This window comes from Hoplias malabaricus, chromosome 9 (genome assembly GCF_029633855.1).
Source record: "Hoplias malabaricus isolate fHopMal1 chromosome 9, fHopMal1.hap1, whole genome shotgun sequence".
In the NCBI taxonomy this organism is placed as follows: Eukaryota; Metazoa; Chordata; class Actinopteri; order Characiformes; family Erythrinidae; genus Hoplias; species Hoplias malabaricus.
In genome coordinates, this window is record NC_089808.1 from 770,422 (window position 1) to 797,929 (window position 27,508).

The following is a 27,508-nucleotide window of genomic DNA, read 5'->3' on the forward strand; positions in this document are numbered from 1 at the left end:
AGTGAGTGCACACTTCAAACCTTTAATGGTCAGAGATCTCTGGAGATGTCACTTCACTGATCTGACAGGCAGTTGTTGGATACACACACACACACACACACACACGTCCTCCCTCGACTTCTATTGATAAGCTGTATTTTCCAATATTTTAGTTAATGATGTGAGCATATTTTCTGCTCAGGAAGTTGTTCCTATTTTGCATTTTGCCAAACGCTCGGACCGAATCCCTGAGGTCAAACAGTGGTCTCCCGTCCTTCGTCCTGTGACTGAGTTCATATCCTTTTCCCCTGAGCCTTCACCCTTTTAGCAAACATTGTTTCTCCCTCTGCAGTCAAACAATCTAAATATTCAGCCAAGCATCAGTCATTTCCAACAGTTCTAAAGTTCTGAGAAACAAAAAAAATAAACAGAATCCATAACCAATAAATGAAATTCTGTAATTGAGAAAACTCATTAATATTCAGAGTTATAAAAACAGGTTTGTATCGTCCATTTTGAGAATCAGCTGGGTGGGCGGGGCTTAACTTAAGCAGCCAATGACTGTCTAGATCCCGACTCCCGTCAAAAGTCAAAAACGAGAAACTTCTGGAAGCGCAACCAAGGCGGAATGAAAGTGAAAAACGGATTCTTCTAGAATATTAAACTCAAAATAGACGATTACATACAGAAATATCCTGTTTACAAACCTGTTTTTATAACTCTGAATATTAATGACAGTTTTCTCAAATACAAAATGTCATTTATTGGTTATGGATTTAGTTTTTTGGTTCTCAGAACTTTAGAACCGATTCTGACGTCACAGACAACACGCCAAGTCACCGCGGACGACTGCGAATTGTGATTGGCTGGCAGATATGTATTTTAACTTTTTATTTTATTTTATTATTATTATTATAATAAAGTTATGGCCAATAAATTAATGATAAATGGACATAAATTATCAAAATGGGATTCTACTGTTTTTCTGCGGCCCCGTTTAAGAACCACTGCTCGAGGCCGTGGTAGAACGTAGAACATTTTTTTCCTGAGGAACTAAAGAATTACCTTGCTGTACCAACTTTGGCCACAAGAGAGCAGTCCACAGACACGAAAACGGCGATCACACACACAGCCTCTGGTGATAATCGGTTGTTTTTAATATGATTCATTTTAAGAGTTATACAGCTGTAATTAGATATTCTGCTATCCAGCAAAATTATTACTTTCTGTATTTCAGTTAAAGAATAAAGGAAAAATAAGTTTTCCCCACAAACTCACTGTAAAAATGTTTACATTTCAATATACATAATTATGAGGTGGTAGGTATAGCATCATGTGTCCAATCTGTTACATTAATAATTAAAATTTAACATTCAATTAAAGGAACATTATGTAATATTTTATCTTAAAATTAGAGCTTTAAAATCATTAATATTTCACTTACCTGTAACAGAGAGACTAGAACCTGTCTCTGATAGTGTTCAACACTGCAGAAACTGCACTACGTAACTTTTGGAGGACCCCTTCCCTCCCTAGTGATTTCAGTACAGTGCTGTGAAAATTAATTATACTGTGCCCCAAAAGAATAATCCCCAAATCGTACCTAGTGTTCCTTTAATACGAATCCAAGACTGGGTTTAAGTTGTGGACCTGACTTCACTAAACTCTAATAAATTCATCACACTTTCACTATTTTCTACACTGTCCCTTTGTCACAGACGCGTTCATCACGCCAATCATCTCCGAAAAATATACACAAAGATGTTTAATGAGTAAAAGAACAGCAGCCCGTTTGAAATCTTCTTCTATAACAAATTTATTTTAAGTAAGAAACACAAAAAGTGACAACATTACACCCAAAAGTGGCACGGTATTGAGACACATCTTCATTTAGCACCTGTACGGTTTGGTTATATTTATATATTCAGTCATACAAAAATGGTTGTTTGTCAGTCTTACAAAAAAACAACAACAACAACAACAACAACATTACTAAAAAGGTGAAATATCTGGATTACAAAATCATTAATTCTACCCAGCACTATGACCATTTTTGGTGTTAACTCTCCCCTTCAGCGTACCACCCGTCGATCGTACCACCATTCTAGTTTACCGACTTACTCAGATTTATTATTTTTTTGACACATCTTTATTGATTCACATGGGCTTCAGTGAAGTCTTTAGCCCACACACCTGTAGAGAACGATCAGAGGAACACAGTTCATATCCCTACTCACTGAACCCTGTTTTCACATTCAAATATCGAGACAAATTACTGCATTTAACAGGTTACTAAAGGTGGACCTTCAGAACAAACCGACATATTCACGTCAGGCAGCGTCAGCTCCTCTGTGTTGAGCTCTTCCGTGTGTAGGAGAATGATAGCAAGGTTTTGAGAATTTACCACTTAACCGCCTTTTCATAGCTGCCTTAAAAACACCTCCAAAAAACTGGGTGATATCTATCTTCGTAGTTGGTGTTTAACATAGTTCTCCGCAGGTTTAATCCCAAGCAACCGTCTGAGCTTTACTTTTTGTTGAGTTTCTCCGTGAAAGCCTTAACATCTCAATGGAAAACATGATTTTTATAATCTGCATCATTTACAAAGTGTGCATACCTCTCGACAGGCCGGGCAGAAACGCTAATGAACCCAACACACACTCTGAGATCAAAAGAACTGGCGTCTGGCATTGTTTCTAGACAAATATTTTCAGAGGGTAGAAGGGCTCCGCGAAGATTTTCCTGTGTTTCACACAGTACACGGTGCACCCTCCACGACTTGTGGAATATATCAGGAGACATTTAAAGAAGGAGACACTGTCTGCGTTTTCTAACAGCACGATGAGAGAGGCGAGGCCCAAATGGATTTCAGATTTGCTGATGTGCTGATCTGACCTGTGCAAGACTTCCAGCTTTGTACAGAAACCCTGTTCCTACCATTAAGGATAGACAATAAAGTTAAAGAGCTATCCTGCATCGATACCGAACGTTATTCCTCAGTCACTTACTGAGCGTGGCTCACAGTTATTATGATTAAAAGTCACATATAAAAGTGTCACTCATTCATCCGTTTGTTCATTCACTCACTCATCCCACACACAAACCCACACACTTATCCCCCCAGCATCAGTTTCCTCTACATCACATCCACAAAGAACTCACTGGGGTTGCCCATAGCAAGGTGGAAGGACTGCCTAGAAGCTGTCAGCTCAGGTGGCACAGACCCCAGGTCACGAGTAGGAGGGGCTCCAGGAGGCCCACCGGGGTTGTTTGGAGGAGGCAGGCCGGGGTGCATTTGCGTGGCAGCTGTCTGGGCATGCGGGCCTCCTAGTGCTGGGTGTGGATGTGGGTGTTGTGGCACCATCATCACCATCATTGGATTATAAGGAATAGGAATGCCAGGTGGATATGCAGCCAGGTGAGGGGGTGGAGCTCGATGATGTGAGCGCTGACTAGCGTGGCTGTGCTCGCTGGGTGTGGCTGAGCCGTGGTCCCGCCTCAGACTGCTGCGCACAGAGTATTCTGATTCACTGCCACTGCCAGAGCGTGAATCAGCCCCACCGCCGTTTGGAGATTTGTCGTCGCGTGTACTGCCTCCCACGGTGCTGCCGGCTCCGCTCTTATTGCTCCTCCTCCTCTCACCCTCACTCCGGTTAGACCCACTGCTCCGACTCCCTAAGAAAAGGAACAAATCACTCACTTTTCCGTAACTCCACAAAGAAAACGGTACAAAATACAACAAATACTTTGTTAATAAAACAATGTGTTCTATGTAGATACTGGTATCCAATTGGTAATTTCCTGTTTCTGATTCTGTGTGTATGTTACATCTGTATGTCGTTGATTAGCTAACGTATAAGAGCAGGGAAATCAGAATGTAAGAAGATTCTCACCCTCGCTGTGCTGGCTGCCTGTGCTACCTGGGGCGTAGCTATAGCTGGAGAGCTCGTGGTAGGGAGGAGGTTGGGTAGAGTAGGGATGTGGGTACTGATATGGGAAAGAATGGAGCAGGGGCCAGGGCGTCGCCCCTGGTAACGGGAGAGGAGCCAACGTGTCCTGATCTGAAGCTCCACTGGAACCATCGTTATCATTGAGGGACAGGTTGGCCATGTCTGTGAGATAAGCAGAGAATGAGATGGAAGATAGAAAGTTGATGATTATCAGTAAAAAACAAATGCCAGTGCTTTATGAGGTCAAAATAATTACATTTCTACAATGACAACAATTATAGAGAAAATTGCAAATAACTTACAGTTCTCACAGTCACTGAAATCTCCAAAGATGTAGTAGCACTGCTCCGAGAAGGTAATTTTATTGACAGTGTGTCTGATAAAACCAGCCTTCAGCAGATTACTGGCATATTTACGGGCCTCTCTGCGGTCTTGAAAGCCCTCAATGTGGTGGTAGAGCCACTCAACCACGTCTGAGCCTGTACACACACAAACAAGGTATGATTCTCAGTGTTTTTTTTACTATTACTGTAGCCTACGCCACACTTCTGCTTCTATCTTTAAGTCATTTCATTTTAAACTATAAATTACAGTGCAATATCTTTTGAGAAAAGGTAAAGTATTACCCAGGAATGCATTGGGGATGGTGATCTTGAGCCACATCCTGTCTCTGACCTCTAAACCTGACTCAGGTGAAGCCATAGCTTTTGCCACCGAAGCCATATCAGAGTGCAGAGACAAATTAAACTCATCAAAACCTAGAGAGAGCGAGAGTGAGAGGAAGCTTTTATGTTTATGGTCAGCTCAGAAGCCTCTGGTCATGTGCTGCTCCGCACAAAACATAACAAACTTGACCAAATCTAACTAATGAAGTTTAATGTTATGGCGTATACATACGTTCAGTCTCAGTGACAGATGAACTAGATGTAATTGTACTTCCGGGGTAAGGTGGGTAAGCCCCAGTCAGAGCCACTGAATGACTGACCCAAGCTGCGGGATCTATAGGCCTAATGGGCTCATCTGGTTAAAAGAGAAGCGTAACATTTCAGACCAACCACAACAACAACATTTTACACAAAAAACTGACTTTTAAAGGGACTTACTGCGTGGAAGAGTGAAGTAACCTTGAGGTGAGGGGTCCCAGCATTTAGCCACGGTCAGTGTGATGGGTCTGAAATAGAGGAAGATGCCTTCGATGAGAATAAGCCTCATGATTACACCAACATTTATCCATTCGAGTCTATACAACTCACCCTGGTTTATGCACAATTTCTCGCAGCACCCGAACCGCATCGTCGTTGCTCATGTTTTCAAAATTGATATCATTCACCTGTGAAGAAACAATTCCATTTGTAAACGATTAACACAAACTAAAACTAGTTTGAGCCGTCACACTTAGTACATATAATATTCACAGTGTGTGATATTCAAACTGCACTTTGTAATGGGGTAAAACATTGAAAATAAAGAGTCAGTCAATCTACAATTTGAAATTTTTCCATAGTTTGTTACACCTCTTTTGTTTTACTAACACTCCCCATGCATCTTTCCCTCACACACCTGAAGCAGCATGTCCCCAGGCTCAATGCGACCATCAGCAGCCACTGCTCCTCCCTTCATGATGGAGCCAATATAGATACCTCCATCCCCTCGCTCATTGCTCTGCCCTACGATACTGATGCCTAGGAAATTATACTTCTCTGTTGGAAACCCACAAGGACATACAAACACCAGTTAGATACCACCAGTTAAGCAGTCTGAAGAAAAATAGAAGATTAATATATGACTAGAAGGTATCTGATAAGTTGATATACTAACCCATGTTCAGAGTGACGGTGATGATGTTCAGGGACATAGTGGAGTCTGTGACACTGCTGAAAGATGATGCCTACAAGGCACCGATAAAAGAAAGGTGACATAAATGTAGAAAAATCAAACCCAAAAAGGGCCCCTTCCCTGAAGATACATTCGTATTACCCTCTCAAGTCTCGGGGGGCGCTGTTTCCTACGTCTGCGATGGCGCTTCAACAGCCTAGAAGCAGTGCTCTGCTCTGTGGAACTACTGAATCTGCACATAAACATTTACATCCAGTTGGGATCACATCACATCGTTTTAAACATTAATACTAATACCTTGTAAAAGATTACTAAAAAGATGAAATATATTTTTATATATGAACTGTTATGAAATTAGAAGCTGGAAAAGTTATGTTTTCTTTTGTAATTTTCCTTCTGCTAATACATTTGTTTTTATAAAAATAGAAAATGTGTTCAGGATCGAAAGATGCGGTGGTAAAAGCAGCAGAGCCAATCACAAAAACAGGAAGGAAGTGTAATACAAAAGTGGCCGTGCAGGTAGTCAAGAGCTCATTAGGACTAAGGTATGTGATTGGCCAAGTACAATGCAGAAGAGCAGGCTTTGGGTCAGGTGATTCTTGGAAAGCTTTTAGTAAGGCCACTTAACGCATTAACGGTGCCAGTGGGGCTAGGTACAGCCTTAGTCACCAGGGAGGCCAGTGTGGATTTATGATTGTTGATGGTAAAAGGGTGAGGTAGGACTGTAAAGCTGGCTTGGAAGGGGTGGGTCTGGGACGCCAGACATCACTGTTGAGCCTTCTGGAGGTGTTGTGGGCTTATTTTAGTGAAGCACCAACAAGAGGAGGTGCCTTCCTAATGACCACTGTGAACAGCTAGTGATACAGTGGGTGTTTTGAGTTCTCATGGGCTGGGTTTAATGAGTAACTGTAGTTGTTAAGAACAGCCGGTCGCTGATCGGATCATAAACAACCACAGCATCTTTAGTGTTGTGGTGTAGGATTCAACAGTAATTTTGGTGGCTGCAGGAAGGAAGAGTGTGTGGTGGGCCCTATATGAAGCTCTAATGAATTAGCATAGGATATTTTACATCTTATCTTGTGTATGATTATAATTAAAATGTATTTCTTTTCATTTTTTAATAAGATCTTTTAATCAATATTTTTTTTACCAACAATATTTCTACTTTTTCAGGTCCTCGTGGAACATAATCCAGGGGCTAATAAATTACAACGTAAGCCAAACGTAAACAGTTAGTGCTTCACAGCCCAAATTTAGGATCAGGGAACATTCCAGCATTTCAGCTGTGACACACCAGTGTGTGTTATCACTAAAGACATTGATTTCTATCTCTCTACAGCATATGCCTGGCTTTGTGTATTCCAGGAGACCTGCTCATGGTGTCGTCATCATCTGAGTCACAGAAGCTTGTGGTGTCCAGCTCACTGCTCATTACTGTGGTGGCGCTCTCATAACCAGCCAAGTGCCTCTCCATACGGGATGGACCATTCATACGAGGCCCTACAGATAAAGGGGGGGGCAGAGATTAAGAGAATAAAAATGAGAGATGTTACTTATGGGTTGCTCCATATTCTTGTCAAGGCATTAGTTTAAATCACTAAATTTCACTGTCTGTAAATAGCTCTCACCGTGTGACTCCATGGTTTCTCTGTGTCGAGGCCTCTCTCTCCTGAAGGACACAACAGACTCAGTCTCTGTCTGCTCATCCAGCGTCTCCACACTGCCCGCAGTGTTGGGACTATAACATTGGGGAAATATATTAATGAGACACTGTGCATTCAGCTTCCTGATTGACATCGTCATCATCCCCTCCACGCCCCCGCCATTGACATGTCTACAAACCAAACTAGTCCCTTGCTGACAAACCCTATTTAGAAAAAAATAATACTTTTTGTTCACTGAAAGATGGCATCCTAGTTATTTGAGCCGAATCACTTTTTTAATCCTCTCAAATGTGATAAACATCAGTGAAATATGACCACAAAGAATGATTTATTTTACTTTTTATACCCCTCAAACTATCCAATGACCCCTTGTGCCCTGTGGATTGAAACACTGTCATCCAAGAAGAGGAAACTCAGATCTGCGTCGACATATTTTAACATTGTGAGTTGCCAACATCTTCAACACTATATGAACACTTAACCCATACTAACAATTAAAAATCAGTGTTAATTGCTTAAACTTTCATTTGACAGTTAAGACAACTGAATAAAAATTGCAGTTCTTTCAAAAAGTGATTCAGATCAAATTCAAAATACGATTTTTGAGGTTAATTTATCTGATTACATCATTCTTCCCACATCTCTGTAGACTAGTGCCTATTTCTGTACCACACGAGTTCATGGTAGTAATGGGGGTAATGTGAAGATGGTCTGCTCTTGCTGACAGTCTGATCTCAATAATAATAATAATAATAATAATAAAATATACCCTACATTCATGTTCAGACACCAGAGGCACCTTTTAACTCACCTCTTTCTTTACAAACTGCATGACTTACTACTTTCAGCCACCATTTTAAACCCTAAAACAGTTTTTTAACAGTCTTCATCATGGGTCTAAATACAGAAACACTAACGACCTGAGCAGTGGTAACTGCACTATAATGAACGTGATGCCTTTTAAATTCGCCACAGTGGTGCGTCATTTAAGGTGAAATGGAAAATTAGAATAAAGCTGAAATAAAGGCTGTAACATCGTGATTTGTGGCTCACTATGTTCTTCTGTAGGAGGACGTGCATCCAGCTCTATGTTATGTATTGTATTTTGTCAGAGGTTTACAATTTAATCCGTCCTACACTGCTCCCAGCTCCACTGCACATGCCTCTCTGTGCCCTGTTCTCATTGGCTGTTGATGGGACTTGTTCAGCCTTGTGTTGGTGAAGAGTCGGGTCGAAAAATCAAACGTTTGATACACTGCGACTGGTCTGAAACAAATCAGAGTCTGAGCCCCTCCCCTGACACCTGCGACTGCACCAGAGTCTACAGACTACAGCCAACTAGCAGACTTAAAGTCTGGCTAAAAGTCTGGTATCGTATCTCCAGCTTTAGTCTAAGTGACTTTAAAAGACATCAGGTTCATTCTTATACAATTAATTATTTGTATAATTTTCGCTGGAAACGTCTGCACTGTTGTCTATTTATCTGTTCAGGTTGTCATCAAGATGTATTTATCTGTATGTTTTAATAGGGAGGTTACTTTTCAAAACTCTATACTAAGGCTTTATTAGCTTTCATGAACTTCAAATACTATTATTATAGAGTGAGTATTAATAATGACTTGTAATAACCACTCTATAATCACTCTTTAATCACTAAAACATAACCCGTTATTGTTTTTTAACCTTGCACAATATCTACAGGTATTTGCCCTAAATTTGCAGAGCAATATGTAAAAACTAACACTAAGCAAAAGAACCACTGGGCAAAATCACATGAAGTAATGCAAGCTTTAAAAATCAAGTGCCATTCACTGAAGACCAGCATTCAAAAACACTTTCCCGTTGCTCAAGGACGAGATGTTGTGCAATGTAGGAATTCGTGAGTCGAGTAGTATGAAAAGAATAGGCTCCAAGAGAAGTCTGAGAGAAGCTTACTGAAACGAAGGGGGTCTGGAGTCCCCAATGCCCCCAGTCCTCTCAGCTGGAGGTGGAGGCAGAGGGGGAGGAGGAGGGGAGGGCTGAGTTTGGACCTCCACTGGAGGTGGTGGTGCAGGTTCTGGTGCAGGAACATCTGAAGACACCAGCTATAACACAGAGATCAAACGTGTTTATGAAGGTGGGTAAGAAAAGCTCCTGTTATCAATTATTCCACAAACTCAAACTGAGCCACGAGAGTCGACTCCATTGAACTGTCAGTTACACTGCAGCTTTTTACAAGACAGCATGTTGACCTGTCCTCATCTGCCCGCTTAAACCCTGAAATAATACTCCGGTAGATCATTCTCAATAGGATTCATAAGAAATGTGTGGGTGAGTGAACTGCACTGTAGGCCGTACAGAGGCTCCTACAACATATCAGGTGTTGTTTGATCCTTTAATCTGATGTGCTTTGTGTTTTTTAACAAACTGGGACCATTTTATAAGAAGGCACAATCGGTGAATAACTCAAGCGGGCAATGAGATTATATACTATTTTGACTTAAAAAACAATGCAGTTAGGGATTGAGTTACTGGGAAAATACCAGCTTTACCTGTATAACTCTCTACACCATCACAGAAATGTGAAAAACAACACAGTGCCGCGAGTGACACATATCAAGTGTCTTTATATTACATAACTACCATTTAAAAGATAAATAAATGGAGTCTTTGTCAAGAGAAACCCATGTAAAGGAAATCCCATTCACTGAGGGTGTTTAACCTAGTTTAAAAGGTTCAGCCTTGCTACCCAAACGTACAACAATCATATAAACACACGGTGATCAAACGCCAACGTTTACCTACGTGCCAGTCATACCATTCCAGGGCTTCTCAAACTAGAAAGAGTTCAATGAATCAAAAAGGAATACAGGTGGGATACTGAAGCCCCTTGTAAAGTAAATGTGTATACGGGAAAAACTCAACCTCTGCACCTCCTTTCCCTAGAAGTAATGGATGCTGTACTATTGTGCACTCTTCCTCCAGGGAGTGTGAGCCACCCTGATGTTGGTATAGTATTTCCATCCCAGTGGGTTTAGGTTTTGTCCGAGCCTTTTGACTTAAGAACCTGCTTCCCATTGGGAGTTTTTATTCGTGGTTTGGTTTTCACTCTCTCTGTGAAAGGGTGAGATACACACTTGAAGCTCTTTGAGGTTTGAAGAAGAAACTAAGCAAATGTGGGTCAAGTGCTGGAGCTGTTCTCAGTCTATGGTTCGCTGGTTGATCTAAGCTTGTTAAGATTAAACCCTATCAGAAGAGGCATGTTGGGCTTCATGATTTCGGGCATTTGCTTCAAGGACAATTATTTTCGCTGGTCGGAGATTTTTATGTTTATTTCCACCGTTTCCCATTAAAGAAATATGGATTGAGCTAAACATTTAAATCCTTCAAGATTTAAATAATAAAACATTTTAAATTGATCCAAACCCATAATTAGGCACGAGGATAACATGTGATACATGGAAAAAATCCCTACGAAACCAACAGTGAATCCAATTCATAAAAAACTATAATAGCATTAAAAGTCCTAGAATGCCCTGTGTTTATTGTGTGCAATCATCATAATTCTGAACGGTTCACACTAACTCTTATTCAATAATTATTACATAGTATTTGTGAACTCACTAGAGAACCATGGAACAGCTGAGAGATTTATCCCTGAGAATGCAAACAACACTGCCCAATGACTGACCCTCTATAGTGTTGCACTATTTAAAGGGGAAGGATACTGACCACGGTTGTAGAGAATAATAATGACCTGCTGTTTTACAAAATTCAAAATTTGGCCGTTTGCATCTGACAACTTTATTACAGCTGGGTTCAACTTTGGCCAAATTATTTAGGCAGTCAGTCTGGTCATCAGGATACAATCCTGGGCATGAATAATGACACAAACAAACCAAAAAAACCATGTTCATCCAGCATGTGGGTAAACAGTGATGATGATGTTTGGTCAAAGAAACAAAGATATAAAGCAAAACAACTACATTTATACAACAGCTAAACATTCTGACTTTGAGAAACTGAAATTAAATACTGAATTAATGGTATATTTTTCCTAGATCACGCTGAGGAAAAAATAGTGAAGTAACGTTTAAAAAATGACTAAATAAATATAATAATAATAATAAACAATTATTACAATACTGCTTTGGGTCATCATCAGGGGTAGTGTGTGTGTGTGTGTGTGTGTAATGTTGTTTTTTTTAGTCAGCCCAGCCATAGCACATACTCCATTTATACTTTCACCAGCATATAAAAAGACGGGAGAGAAAAAAAGAAGAAAAGAAATAATACAAACCCAGGACACCACACGTCCGTTAAAGCAGGGCAGCTTGGCACCGTCATCAGAAATTTCCTCCTTTACCACTCTACAAAGACAAGTAACACGTACAGAGATAGTTAGTTTGCACCAAGTCACAAACAGGAGCGAGACTTCATGTACCGGGATTACAATTAATCAAGTAGTAGCCTCAGACTCAGTAAACAAAGCAACTGAGCATTTTTGTCCATTAAACTCTGATTTCCTCAGTTTGGTTCAGACTGGTTACTCCATCCTCACGTCTGTGTGAACTCACTTTCAGGATGTTTTTTTTAAAATCTTTCCAATTAAAAACAAATATTGCAAGCATTCTGAAACCTTGATCAAAGCGGCATGACACCGTCTACTGGAGAAAGATTTAATCATTAGACAGAAAAAACTAAAAGGAAGGCTGCTGTTCATATTCAAATAATCAACACCTTTAAACATATTTAAATGTTTAATGCTGCACCAACAGGTCGTGCTAGTGTCCTGACGGCGTCCAGTAAGGCAGTAGAACATGTAGCAACACACATTATGGCTGCTCTTTATAGTACAGGTAACAATTAAACATTTTTGTGAGAATTTCTAATTGGTAAGTTTGTATAGACACATTTCTTTAAAACAGAAGAATGCAATTAAACTACAGTGGAGTGCAGAATTTTTAATCAGCTGTGTCCAGATGTGTTCAGCTTGTGACATACACAGATACTCACACACACATTAAGAGAAACAGACAGACACAAAAACACACTTTAGAGTTCACTTATCAGAACTAACCGGTTTTCAGAAGAAGAAAATGGTGACAAACAGTCAATATTTCTATTATTTGGCTGATAATGAATCATGGCATAATGAAGTATGGGCATTTTTGGTCGAATAACACAATTGGTCTTTTGGAACATTTTTAAGCAGCTAGTCAATGTTCAGTAAATCTGAATGTACAGTTAATCTTTCAAATCTCCAGTCTGTTTGCATGAAACTGTTGCTTGAAACCAATCTGATGTATTTACAAAACCCCAGTGTCTGTAAATGGGTAAAAAAAAAGAGTCTCAGTCTGGTTTGCTAGGCCTTCTCTTCTCTAGACAAAGAATACCCCTTCAAACATTAAAAAGCATCAACTGAGATGAGAACTTTGCTTTATTCCTGCCCCATCGATGGGTGATATTTACTTATTTTTGCTGTAAATTGCGACAGACACTAAATCTGGGAGAGTGATAACTGCATGAAAGTAAACACACCAAAAGTATTACAAAACTAAACAACTCAAGTAACATAAGTTTTCGGTGGTAATTCAAACAATGAATAAAAACCTCATGTACCATGATTTTTTTAACCCTCCAACATTCCACCTTAAATGACACAGAGCTTCTGAATGTAAACAAATGAAATCAGCATTTCCCCACAATCATTAACCTTGCCTTTGCATGTCGTAAAGGCACAGATTATTTTTAAACAAGGTTCCAAACCTGGATTAGCAAATCAGGTTTTCATGTCACCGCCTATAATTTAGAACTGTGGCTGATTCCAATTTCTAATGTTTGTAAATGATCTGACTCTTCAAACCTTTTTCTCAGCAAACGAGGGCTGTCTAATGATGAAATTGAAAACAATCAATGCCCACAAGGCAGGGGAAGGCCAGAATGTGTCCATTCACCATGAGGAATTTTATTAAGAAATGGCATTTTAAGGAACTTTGGAGGTCAAGGTGAAATCTGAAAGACAAAGAAAAGATGTCGGCAAGAGGAGATAAATTTCATATGACTGCCAAAAGCAACGTGCAGCTCTGCCAGCACAAACATTTTCATGGAAGAGTCATAAGGATTATCAACATTATCAACAACCTCTGCACAAAAATCAACCAAGTAGTAATGGATGGACATTGTTTAAGTTGAACCAAAAATTACAGCTATATGAACTCCTCTTCTCCACACTACAGAGACTGGAGGCAGCAGCAAATTCATGGGGACAGATTTCCTCAGACATGGTGTGGATGTCAGGGATAAATAAAAAGGTTCAACACAGGAAAAATACTGATGTCTCTGAAGGAAAAAAAAAACTCACAAAGAGAAAGGGGACCACACATGGAACCTCATGTAAACTATGCCGTCCCAAACAACTACTCCCTTAGTGCACTTTAAACCAATAATACTACACCACTACATCGTGTCCTACATAGTGTAGAAGACGTTTGAGATTCAGCCCTAGTGTTGTGGTGGTGCAACTGCAGAGCGACACAAATACAGAAATATAAACGCTCACAACAACTTAAGGCTCTCACATAGCATACGGCACAGGCTGTGCATAGAGCCAACTCAGAAGTATAAATCTGCCTTAAGAATGAAGGACCAAGTAAATACAGTGAGCATCAGAAGTAAGACCAACACAGAAGAGTTTGGTAAACATCAGAAATAGAACCAGCCGATACAGAGTCAGCACGCTGGAGTCAGAAGGCACTTTGTAGTGAAATACACTGCTCAGACATAACAATAAAATAACCTCCTTGCTCTTACATGTCTTTTTCATCAACTCCACTTATCATTTATATCCATCAGTCGCTCTGTATACTTTTTAAAATCTCTTTCACGCTGTTCTTCATTGGTCAGGACCCCCCTTAGGACCACCACAGAGCAGGTGATATTTGGAGGTGGACCATGGTGATGTGTGTGTGTTGAAATGGTAAAAGTTAATCGATCATTAATTAGTTTCTTCAATCATTCATTTTTGGTAAATCCTTCCTCAGTCTAACTGCAATAATTGTATGCAAGGCAGGAACACGTACTGGACAGTTCATCACATCACACTAAATGCTCACCCAGCCACTCCCACACCCGTGGACACTTGCATAACCAATCTACCTATAAACATGTGTTTTGAACTATGGGAAGAAATTGATTCACCCAGAGCAAACTAATGCAGACACTTGGAGAACACACAAAACTCTTCACAGACATCATCAAGGACAGGATTGATTCAGGACTCTGAGATCCAGGAGCTGTGTAGCAGCAAACACTACCTGCAGCATCACCCTGCTGCCCACAAGTGGATCATTCATTCATTCATTATCTGTAAGTGCTTATCCAGTTCAGGGTCACGGTGGGTCCAGAGCCTACCTGGAATCATTGGGCGCAAGGTGGTTCTCCCTGTGTCTGCGTGGGTTTCCTCCGGGTGACTGTCTGTGAGGTGTGTGGTGTGTTCTCCCTGTGTCTGCGTGGGTTTCCTCCGGGTGACTGTCTGTGAGGTGTGTGGTGTGTTCTCCCTATGTCTGCATGGGTTTCCTCCGGGTGACTGTCTGTGAGGAGTGTGGTGTGTTCTCTCTGTGTCTGCGTGGGTTTCCTCCGGGTGACTGTCTGTGAGGTGTGTGGTGTGTTCTCCCTGTGTCTGCATGGGTTTCCTCCGGGTGACTGTCTGTGAGGTGTGTGGTGTGTTCTCCCTGTGTCTGCGTGGGTTTCCTCCGGGTGACTGTCTGTGAGGAGTGTGGTGTGTTCTCTCTGTGTCTGTGTGGGTTTCCTCCGGGTGACTGTCTGTGAGGTGTGTGGTGTGTTCTCCCTGTGTCTGTGTGGGTTTCCTCCGGGTGACTGTCTGTGAGGAGTGTGGTGTGTTCTCCCTGTGTCTGCGTGGGTTTCCTCCGGGTGACTGTCTGTGAGGTGTGTGGTGTGTTCTCCCTGTGTCTGCATGGGTTTCCTCCGGGTGACTGTCTGTGAGGAGTGTGGTGTGTTCTCTCTGTGTCTGCGTGGGTTTCCTCCGGGTGACTGTCTGTGAGGTGTGTGGTGTGTTCTCCCTGTGTCTGCATGGGTTTCCTACGGGTGACTGTCTGTGAGGAGTGTGGTGTGTTCTCTCTGTGTCTGTGTGGGTTTCCTCCGGGTGACTGTCTGTGAGGTGTGTGGTGTGTTCTCCCTGTGTCTGTGTGGGTTTCCTCCGGGTGACTGTCTGTGAGGAGTGTGGTGTGTTCTCCCTGTGTCTGCGTGGGTTTCCTCCGGGTGACTGTCTGTGAGGAGTTTGGTGTGTTCTCCCTGTGTCTGCGTGGGTTTCCTCCGGGTGACTGTCTGTGAGGAGTTTGGTGTGTTCTCTCTGTGTCTGCGTGGGTTTCCTCCGGGTGACTGTCTGTGAGGAGTGTGGTGTGTTCTCCCTGTGTCTGCGTGGGTTTCCTCCGGGTGACTGTCTGTGAGGAGTTTGGTGTGTTCTCTCTGTGTCTGCATGGGTTTCCTCCGGGTGCTCTGGTTTCCTCCCACGGCCCAAAAACACATGTTGGTAGGCGGATTGGCGACTCAAAATGTCAGTAGATGTGAGTGTGTGTTGCCCTGTGAAGGACTGGCGCCCCCTCCAGGGTGTATTCCCGCCTTGCGCCCAATGATTCCAGGCAGGCTCTGGACCCACCGTGACCCTGAACTGGATAAGGGTTACAGATAATGAATGAATGGATGAATAAAAAAAGCAGAAAAGCGCACATACACGCCCCTTGATATGTTTTATAGACACATTCACAATTCATAGACAGCAACAACCTGCAAAATGTATTAACATTTGGTCACAAGAAAAAAGAAATTAAGAAAAATAAAAACAATAATTGTTTCTCTGTGTTCTCCGTCCTGACTTTAGTCATAACATGAGGTCCTGATATGTACACATTCAAAGACTTCCAAAGATTCCACTATGAATCTAGATTAAGATGTAAAAGTAGTCAAAAAAAAAGACAGCATAGTGACAGAAATGTGGTAACAAATGATGTCAGAAAAACAGTTTAAAGAAAACAGACAAAATTAAAGGTAAACTAACAGGGAACACAATAATTTATACCACACCCCCAGTAATAAGCAAGATATCCTATATATGGATCAAATGGGTGTTAAAATGGGTGTTTTAAAAAAATATATATGTATTTATATAGTACTGAACTATTTCATAACTTGTACAGTAGAAAGTAGAAGCAGACACTTTATGAATACAAAGCTAACTGCTAGCATGCTAACTGAAAGAAAGAACTGAATGTAGGGAAGTGTTTGGCGAACTGCATCACTGAAAACTATTTAAATGTGCAATACTCTGTGCAATCCCAATCGGGATCTGAAGACAACCTCTTAGTCATTTACACATTCCTCACAGTACCAGCATTCAGAAATCATGAGATGAATGACTTTATTAATGCAACCTTAAAGACAAACTAACACCGTGACATATTCAGATAATACCACAATATTAAATTAGATCAGTACTATTCAGAGATATGCCCCGAGTTACCTGCTCAAACCCATGCCTAGGACCAGGGGAATTCATTTAAAAACAGGACAAGAGACGAACACTGACCAACAAACCAACACCCAAGTCTTCAGCACATTCAACTTCTCTTCTGCAAACTCACGGTCTCTATCCATCGCTTCTTGTTGATTCTGCCCAGACATCCAGCAAATGGCCTCTCTCCAACTCAACTACACCCCCACACCACACACACCCCACTCTAACCCTTCCCTACCACACACAGACTGGCTGACAGCTGGCTCCATGCACAGCAAATCAAAACAGCAGCATCAGAGAGAACTTACTTCCCGTTCCCCTCCACCACGGTATCACCTTACAACCCGTCTATGCGTTTCTGCTCTTCAACAATAATACACACATACATTCGACCGGGTCAAAGGCATTCAACGGCACACTTGACCGTTAAACACACAGTCGACCGTTCATGACGATTAAACGGTTTCATATTCATGCACTGACACAGGGGTTGGCAAAGTGATCTTAACGTATTAATAAGACTTTTTCATTAATTAAGTTTTCATTAGACTCTCTGCAGAACATCACAAGCATATCACATTCATCTTTTTAACCTCAAGATCCGCAACTCTTATTTTAAAAAACAACCTCAAACATAAAATATCTCAAACACTGCCTGTAAATAAATAGAACCCGTCAAAAGCTAGCAAACACGCAGGTGCTGTGCCTACGACGTCCCAACTACAACAAAACCAAACTGACGTTCTGGTACGTTGTGTTAAGCTTTTAAGACAAAATAATGCTTAAAAACAAGCTTTATTTGACATAAAATGAGGATAAACTGAATCAAAATGGGATCTTTAGCCCAGTTTTTTTCAGTTCGTATAATGGGCATAAATCAGTAATCTCTGAAAACAGCACAAGTAACAGACATAGAACTTACAATACAATTCTAAACCATAATCAACAACTAAATATCGTACCTTCACTGGGATTCCCAGCAGGACTGATATCAGCAATTATTATTATTATTATTTTAAATGATCAACTAGACAAAGAAATAAGCGATGATTTCATTGTTATCTAACAACATGTTAACGTGAGTGTGATAACGGTGTGTAACTCTGGACTCTACGGGGTCTATTTTCTAATAAAACAATAACATTTGACACTAATCAAGAGGATTTTTTAATACACAGACATAAGAAAAACATCTAGAGTCCGTGATAGTTTTGATGCGTAAAGTGGCTTTTTATATGTAACATTAATAAAGTATAAACAATAAAAAAAACTAATCAGACTTCTCAAGAACCGAGCATTACTTTGTACGGCTTTTTCTCCTAACGACTGAATAACACAGAGACTTTGACATATTTACGCAACTTCCTTTTACATTTCTGAACACACTGTTATTTGGTATTAGTTTGTCACTTTAGAATCCGTTAGTAAACAGACTCAAAGCGTCCGGCAGCTCGTCCACAGCACGTTTCGGCCTCGGTGAGAGAGAGAAAATAAACCTAAAAACAAAAATACCTTAATGTCCCTCATTTAAACAAGTTTGTTCTGTAAGAATAAGGCAAACAGAAGGTGATGGGTTACTCAGTTAGAAGAATCCACTGGGTATTTAGGATAAAGAACAGGGCCCAGAAAAAAAAAAGGAAAAAGAAAACCAAGTCAAGGATGTGGCTTGAAGCCAGGAAAGGAGTATTCACAAGATGACAGACATGAGAAGAATTGCGTTAGAAGACAGTTTAGTTGTTTCTTTACTCTGCGTTTGTAAATTCTCATAAACTAAGTGAGTTCTTAATTTGGAGCTGGAATCTTAACAATGTCAGTGTGTGTATGCCTCACTGTGCTGGGCTTGACACACACTAATACAATAAAACACATCTTATACGTTTCTCAGGGTTTGTGTTTTGTTCTCAGGCGTTAAAACCTGATTTTCTTAAACCCTGTAAACTGTGTACTCCTCTGTTTGATTAATATGTAGGTGCTCTGCAGGAAACATTTAAAAAATATATCATAATAGTTGTGTTTTAGTTTTTGTTCCCAGTAAAAGAGTGTTCCCAAACCTGGACAAACTTGAGAGAAAGGAGTAGACGATGGAGCTAAAGCCTTTTCTCTCTTTTTATTATTATTATTATTTTTTAGAACAATTCAAATCTCTTTTTTTAGTGAAATCAAAGTTATAAACTTGCTCTAGACCTTGATTCACATTTCAAAACCCTTCACTGTAGTCTGGTGGCCATGAAATAAAACGAGAGAAATGAAGTCTGTGTTTAAAAGCTGTTTTAAAAGTACGGACCAGTACCGGTCCAGTTCAAACGGATCCCTGTTTACACTGAAAGGCAGAGTCCCAGGAGTGTGTCCAACTGATACTTTTCTACCTCGAACAATGCTCCATAAACCCTGGAACTGCTGCCTTTCTTCACTCGTTAAATTGGGAAGTTTTACCTCAGAAAATACACCCCATAATATTTCCTGTCCCATGACAAATAAGTGTGGTTTAAAAATCTGCGGTTGAGTTAAGAGAGGGAAACTTTTCCTCCAGCCATTTTCTACCTTTCTTTCTCTCTCTCGGCCTCATCACTCGTACATGGAAACCCTCTCCTGTGGAGCCCACTCTCTCTCTCTCTCTCTCTCTCTCTCACTCACCCGAAGTCCTGGTCCATAGACTTGAAGAAGAATTTGTAGTTCGGTTTGTTCAGGACTTGTTTGAAGTCCAGGAGAGTGATTTTTTCGGCCGGAATGGGGATCTTCACCAGGTACGGCGTCTCCTCTTCGTCAATGTGATAAATTATTTTAGTCTCCGACATGTTTTCGGCTTTTTTTTCTCGCCTTCGCTCCACCGGACTACAGGAGAGGGAGCTAACAGGCTAACGCTAGCTGAAGAGACCAGCAGCAGGAGAAAGGAGGAGGGGGTCTCCACCGACTCGAGCCTCAGTCTCCTCTGCTCAAACTTTTCCCGAGAGATAAAATACTACCGTCCTAAAGCACGGCCGTTTATTTAAACCCCGCGCATTTCGTCTTTCTCCCGTTACCATTTAAAGAAACGGGGTTTAAAACCTCCGCTCCGACCACATCTACTCGGCTCAACTCTTCTCCTGCAGGAACTTTTGCTCCAACAACAACACAGCGGGGCTTCTCCACTCTCCTGCACGCACACACTCACACAAACAGAGAGAGAGTGGGCCAACGCGGCGGCGTGACGTCACCACCACCACACCAGCGCCGACCCCCGCCCCAGAGAGAGAGAGAGATCATTTTACATCCCATAATTTTAAGAGAAACCTATTATGTGTTCTACCTGTGGTGTAGTATCTCCACCTAGGAACTGCAGTGTTCGGAATATGTTCTCAGATGGGCGGATTCTAACATGCACAGTTTCTTACATCATAAACCTAAGGGACCAATCCTGTCTACTCGTGGGAACTATTTCATTATCATAGATTATATGCATACGGAATGAAGCCAATTGTGAATGAATGAAGTGTAGAGTTCAATTCAAGTGTAAAGCTTTAGAGGATATTGTGCTTAGAATAAAACCCTTTTAAATGTGTAATTTAGATTAACATATATAATATAATATATAACATATATAAATACACAATATAAGTCCATCCATCCATTATCTGTAACCGCTTATCCAATTTAGGGTCGCGGGGGGGTCCAGAGCCTACCTGGAATCATCGGGCGCAAGGCGGGAATACACCCTGGAGGGGGCGCCAGTCCTTCACAGGGCAACACAGACACACACACACATTCACTCACACACTCACACCTACGGACACTTTTTGAGTCGCCAATCCACCTGCAACGTGTGTTTTTGGACTGTGGGAGGAAACCGGAGCACCCGGAGGAAACCCACGCGGACACGGGGAGAACACACCAACTCCTCACAGACAGTCACCCGGAGTGGGAAACGAACCCACAACCTCCAGGCCCCTGGAGCTGTGTGACTGCGACACTACCTGCTGCGCCACCGTGCCGCCCCCACAATATAAGTATATTGTGCAAATATTTGGAACAGATACCAGAATGTGTAAAACTATCAGAAATGTTTTTACAATAAAAGACTTTCTTAAGTCCAACTTATTTACAAATATTATATACTGTAGTTGTTGCATACAAACCATGCATTTCCATTTTTGTTGATGTTTAATTCACCACACCACCTCCACTGAAAGTTAAGGATTTTTTTCCCTTCTTTTGTAAAGTTACTAATTTGAGAGATAAATGTTTTTAATTGGTCATTCATTTATTCATTATCTGTAAGTTCAGGGTCACTGTGGGTCCAGAGCCTACCTGGAATCATTGGGCGCAAGGCGGGAACACACCCTGGAGGGGGCACCAGTCCTTCACAGGGCAACACAGACACACACACACATTCACTCACACACTCACACCTACGGACACTTTTTGAGTCGCCAATCCACCTACCAACGTGTGTTTTTGGAGTGTGGGAGGAAAGCGGAGCACCCGGAGGAAACCCACGCAGACACAGGGAGAGCACACCACACTCCTCATAGACAGTCACCCGGAGGAAACCCATGCAGACACAGAGAAAACACACCACACTCCTCACAGACAGTCACCCGGAGGAAACCAACACAGACACAGAGAGAACACACTACACTCCTCACAGACAGTCACCCGGAGGAAACCCACGCAGACACAGGGAGAACACACCACACTCCTCACAGACAGTCACCCGGAGGAAACCCACGCAGACACAGGGAGAACACACTACACTCCTCACAGACAGTCACCCGGAGCGGGAATCGAACCCACAACCTCCAGGTCCCTGGAGCTGTGTGACTGCGACACCTACCTGCTGCTCCACCGTGCCACCCTTTAATTGGACAGCGACATTATATTTAATTAATGATCTTACAAGATCAACCACAAAACTAAAACCATTGTCCGTTGTTTTTAACGTTAACACCGATAGTTTCAGTGGCACCTGCCTAAGTGTGTGGTGTATTTTGGAGGCAGGTATAATGGCATAGTGAATGAATCTCAGTGACTTCAACAAGGGCTTCAAAACCTCAGGCCTTGTGTGGTGTTCCGATATTCACGCTCCGTGAAAAAAGGTACAGTGGAGGTACATTATCGTTGCTAAGTGTACAAACGGTACCCAGAAGGAACGTATACAATGTACAACAACAACATAAGTCCTGGAGATGAAATGAGACGTGAAATAAACACAACTTAAAATGTATTCCACAACTTTAAACTTTAAATACAACTTTAAATCCAGTATCTAATATGGTACAACAACGTACACTAATCAAAAGTACTGAACATGTGCCCTAGATCGTACCGCCAGTGACAGAACAAGGAAGAAGTGCATGGGCATGCAGCTCCATACAAATATGCTGCGATGCATTTGTTTGAACACCTTTCTATCGTAACCTGCGTTAAACTGTTGAGTGATGTGCTACAAAAGCTCTTTTGTGGGATCAGAACAGACTGGATAGCCTCGCACTCCCCTCACAAATCAGTAATATAGGGGTGCCAATCAATCAATCACATTTCCTACCTTTACATAATGTTGTGTAATTTGTAAACTACTTGTATAATATATAATGAATTACTGTATTATTGAAATATTATTTATAATACATAAAGAAAACATCATGGCCTTTGCAGACACGTCTGGCACCTGTCAGACCTTACCCTTGCAAATTTGTCCAGTTTCTAACACAGTGACATCAAGGAAGTGCTTTTTAACTTGTGACATAAAACTTAAGGAATCATCTTTCAACAAACTAGAAACCAGCTCAGATAATAACAGAAAACCCATAAAATCACAGGAGAAAGCATTCACCTAGGAACACTCTTGCAGTCATGTGTTGTTGCATAGCAACCTCCTAGCAATCTTTTGGGATACACTAGGAACCACTTACAAAACCCTTGAAAACAACTAGAAACGCCATAGCAACTACTTGGAATACCATAGCACTCACTTGGCAATGAATTCTTAAACCATATCAACCACATAGAATATTTATTTCTACTTTTGTTTTCAAATTTTGACGTAATGCCAGACCTCCGGAACCCTTACCATTAAAGAAACAGTGTTTTCATTTTAAACATTTGAGGTTCAAGAGAAAGGAGAAAGACAAACTCAGCTTCAGATCTGGGAATGTGTTTCTGTCCATCTTTCCAATGTTGGAACAGACTCATCACTGTTAAAGGGTGTGTATCTCTGGCCACCGAACCCTCGCTTCGATAATACTGAACATGTTTGCCATTAGATTAGATCATGGGAATAATAGAATGCAGTTTTTTAGATGTGGAAAACTATCCCTGCAGATTTATCGTGAGCACGTCATTCCTTTAAATGTGACTCGTAGCACATACATGGGAAAGTCAGTAGAATGTACTTTCTTTTTTGGCGTTACTCTACACACAGAACAGCACTCCAGCTGACTTAGCATGTAAAGAATTTGGCAAAGGTTTTTTAGCATCCAGCTCAGTCCTTAAGGTATTCAGCAATCAAAAGACGGGGCGAATAAGAGCTCCATGTGTCAGGAGCTAGGACTATCACCTTTAAAACTGTTCTTCATGTTCTCACTCTTTACTTATCTTTAAAAAGTACAACTGTTTTTAACGTGTTAATGAAATTTATGAAGAATTCTACACATTTTTCAAAATTGTAGCATGTTTTGATTGTTATGGTTTATTCAAAACCCTTCAGACTCTTTTTTACTGGTCATAGGTAACAGTAGTTGCAATGTCCACAGCATAAATATAGTATATTTTTTACTTTCCCTCGTTTCCAAAGAATCGTACATATAGAAAATTCATCGGAAAAATCAATCAACCCAACAACCAATAAAAAAGGGGAAGGAGGTCGGTGGGAGGGGGGTATTTGGGGAAAATAAAAAAGTATGGGCAACATTGGTACCACAGTTTGTTCCTGAAACATCAACATTTCAGTCCTCATCCTGCTGTTGATACGTAAACAACGTCCATTTTGTCCATTTCTCTTGACATTGTTCCTCTTGCATTCTTACAATTCGTCTCGTGTTGGTGGGTCTTGTTTGTACCGTGGTCTCGTGGTGGCTTTAAACACACATCTGTCTGATCTTAACACAATATTTCCTCAGAAATGACCCAAGTACATCACCGTACGAGACCTAGGGATATTATAACCCAAAGTTTTGACTGTAACTAAATGGACTCTCTCCCGAAACTGTTCGATGCCAGGACAAAGCCAACAGACACGAGAATGGTTTCCATTTTACTGCTCCACATTTTCTCCAACATGGAGTTGAGGCACTGACATAAATTTACTACTAATTTTGGGAGTGAAAAAAAAAACACAAATTTTTCCAACAGTGTTCTCTCCAAATACGTGAAGATGTCGTGGATTGTTGTGTTCTCCACATAAACAACCATTCGTCTTCAGAAAGATTCACATTCAGCTTTTTCTCCCTCTTTTTGTGTTTAATATGAAATGTTGTATCACCTTTTTCTTTCCATTAGCTGCTGATACAGTGCAGATATTATTCTGTATTTTTTAAAATTATAAACATCCATTATGATCCTAATTATACAATTTTTATCTAAATTTAATCTGGGTTTTCTTTCTTTCTCGTAATAATCTCTTAACAGTAAATATCTAAAGTGGTCCTGATTAAATAATGTATGTTTGTTTTGATCTCTTCAAAGCTCAATAAATTCTCTTCTTTTATTACTGTACACAACAAGGCTGTTATTCCACATGATATTCACTGTTTAAACCTTAGGTCAAGAGCATTCGGAGCAAACTGTATGTCATAAGTTACCCATCGGAGTAATCAAAGTTCTTCGTGTAATTTGTATTTTTGTACTGCGTTAAACCGTATTTGTAGTGCAAACTGACAGTTTTTTGATTTTATAATAAAATAAATGTAATACAAACATATATTTTACTATGGGACTATGCTATTGTAATCCATGCAGATTGTAGTTTGACTGAAATAATCAAGGCCTTCCCTGAAAAAGACGTTGTGTGGATGGCACCATGTTGCTCCAATCTTGTATCATACAGCATTAGCCACCGTTAATTCACAGATGTGAAAGTCACCCTTGACACATACTGATGCACCCCATGATGTCTGTGAACCAGGGTTTTGAAACGTACACTTATAATAAACTGGACTGGTCCTCTCCCTTTTAGCCTGGAGGAGGCAGCATCCATGATTTCTAAAAAAGAAGTTCACATTGCAGTTTTTACAGAGTGGTGAACCCCTCCTCATCTGTACATCTGAGAGATGTTGCCTCTCTGAAATGCTCTGTTAAAACCTCACCATGTCACTGACATCATGCCAAACAACCTAATTATTATTGTTATTTTTTTGTGCCTTTTCCAGGTTGTGCTCCTGTCTGTGCCCAGTGACTCCGGGTTGGCTCCTGAATCCCCACCACCCTGAACTGGAAATGCAGTCACTGATAATGAAATGTCTTTATGCTTTTTCAAATAAATATAAGGTTTAAAAAGTCTGCACATCACTGCATCCCAGAGCCACCACTTTTTTTTTGGAACTAGGGTTTGTACATTCTGTGTTTTTAAATAAAATATGGATGGTACTTTGATCATTTGCTGTAGTGAATTGTAATATCTTCACCTATCAATTCCCTGCACGTGTTGAAACCCGGGAAATAAGAATTTTTCCACTTGTAAATTGCATCTGAATGGCAGACAAATTTGTATTTACCACCGGTGAATTTGGGATTCTAGGTTATACACAAGTTTACAAGATGTGACGTATATCACAACCTTTTACCTCTTCTTACTGGAGAAAATCCCATAAATGCATTTGAATCTGTACATCGTGTACAGTACACACTTCCCGACATCATTTGGTATTGGTCCAAAGATCAGATCACCTCCTTCTACATTGGTCCTTTTGTGTGTCAGTGAAATTGGTCAGATTTCTTTTCCTGCGTTAGTAGGCGGCTCTTGCCCACGTTAAAAGCTCAGTTATCCACATTTCTCTGCGCAATTAGGAAGAAAATAAACGAGACATGGTGAATAACGGAACTTTAGAAGTTTTAGGACCACAGACATTTACTTTATAAAATGTATAATAAAGGATTAATTAAATTATTTGTCTCTATCTCAGGTTTAATTAGTAAGCTAACTGGCGGATAATCAGGGTAACATTAATAAGCAAATACAGTCTGTTTAAAATTACAGTCAATTAGTGCTTCAAGGCGGATCAGACATTTCCAGTGGCATCAAGACACAGCCTCGTTAGACCGGGCCATTTGTGTGACACGTTACTAAGAATGTGTCTTCAGAGGACAGTCCTACTTCGGCCGCAGCCTAGGCTTTGGAATGCAGCTAGAGAGTCTGGCAATGCGAGACCAGTAAGACGATGGCAGCTAGCCGTATGGGCACCGCTCAGTTGAAATTACACTGGCAGCTGATATGGTTGAAACTGGAAGCTGCGTGGTGTCTTTATGACAGTTGTTTTAATACTGTATTTATGTGATATGATTCTCAGATGGGCAGATGCTAACATGCACATTTTCTTACATCATAAACCTAAGGAACCAATCCTGTCTACTCGTGGGGACTATTTCATATTCATAGATTATATTCATACTGAATGAAGCCATTCTTTGAGGTGTAAACCTCCATGAGGTTTTTGCTGCATCGGCTTAGAAGAGTCGTGCCATTTGACGTTTGGCCTGAACTGAACACATGGAGTTACAGGTTTGTGTATCGAGTGAGGTTTGATTGTACCTGGGTCGCTTGTGGAGTGGGCTGAGTGAATTTTAGTCATCTGCAGTGGTTCACATAGTGGGCAGTTTTTTTAATTGCCCTGTGGTAATTAACAGGTGAGGCATAGCAAGCTGTTTCTCACTGAGGGAACTCCCAGAGTTTAATGGTGTGGACACCCACCCCTATCCTACAGCACGCATTTTACTATTTACTTACTTTTACTATTTACTTACTGACTTAGGTGCTGCCATCAGTAAATTGAGCTCAATTTTACATCTAGTTAAATATATAAATATTCACAAAGCCAAGGGGTTTTGTTTGATGTTAGTTGGCAGTTTTTCTGTTGCAGTTTTATTGTTCGTATCGATATCGGAATGATGTCGTATGGACCACAATTAAGAAATATATTGTGATATAAATTGTGGCCGTATCGTCCAGTTCTTCTCCCAAAACCACTGATCTAACAAATCAGATCATTAACAGATCCTTTCTTGGACAAAGGGTGTGTGTTAGAGCAAATAAATAGTGCATCCTGTTTTTTTCCAAGTCCTACATTGTTAACCCTCCTTTAATTTGTTTGTTTGTTTAAATATAAAAAGACCTCAAAAAGTATGTCTAAAGAGTCTGGGTGATTCTGTCGATAACATTTTACACTTAAACTCTTGTTTAGTTTATTTATATTGATATGCTCTGCTCTACACGGTGTTGATAAAAATGATTGTAAAATAGAAACCACATGCAAAGAAAGACTAAAAATACATGGTTTTGCCATTTAAACATAGGTTATAATTTCAGTATCTGACTCAAAGCCTTGTTACCTTTAAGAAGAGTCACATGGAACATAATCAGTGTCATAGTTTCTGCCATT

General features: G+C 40.7%; 1 protein-coding gene across 1 annotated transcript; it reads right to left on the reverse strand.

Annotated features, from left to right (window-relative positions):
- Window positions 1–1,809: 1,809 nt before the first annotated feature.
- On the reverse strand, window positions 1,810–20,143 carry dvl2 (dishevelled segment polarity protein 2). The gene is made up of 15 exons (XM_066681675.1): window positions 19,575–20,143; window positions 11,709–11,778; window positions 9,365–9,513; window positions 7,394–7,503; window positions 7,136–7,265; window positions 5,907–5,997; window positions 5,748–5,817; window positions 5,490–5,629; window positions 5,183–5,259; window positions 5,033–5,100; window positions 4,827–4,949; window positions 4,556–4,687; window positions 4,232–4,408; window positions 3,873–4,091; window positions 1,810–3,654 (listed from the first exon to the last, which is right to left on the reverse strand). Exons 1-15 carry the CDS (start codon window positions 19,733–19,735, stop codon window positions 3,116–3,118), a joined length of 2,256 nt encoding a protein of 751 aa, XP_066537772.1. The 5' UTR covers window positions 19,736–20,143; the 3' UTR covers window positions 1,810–3,115.
- Between the last annotated feature and the right edge of the window lie 7,365 nt (window positions 20,144–27,508).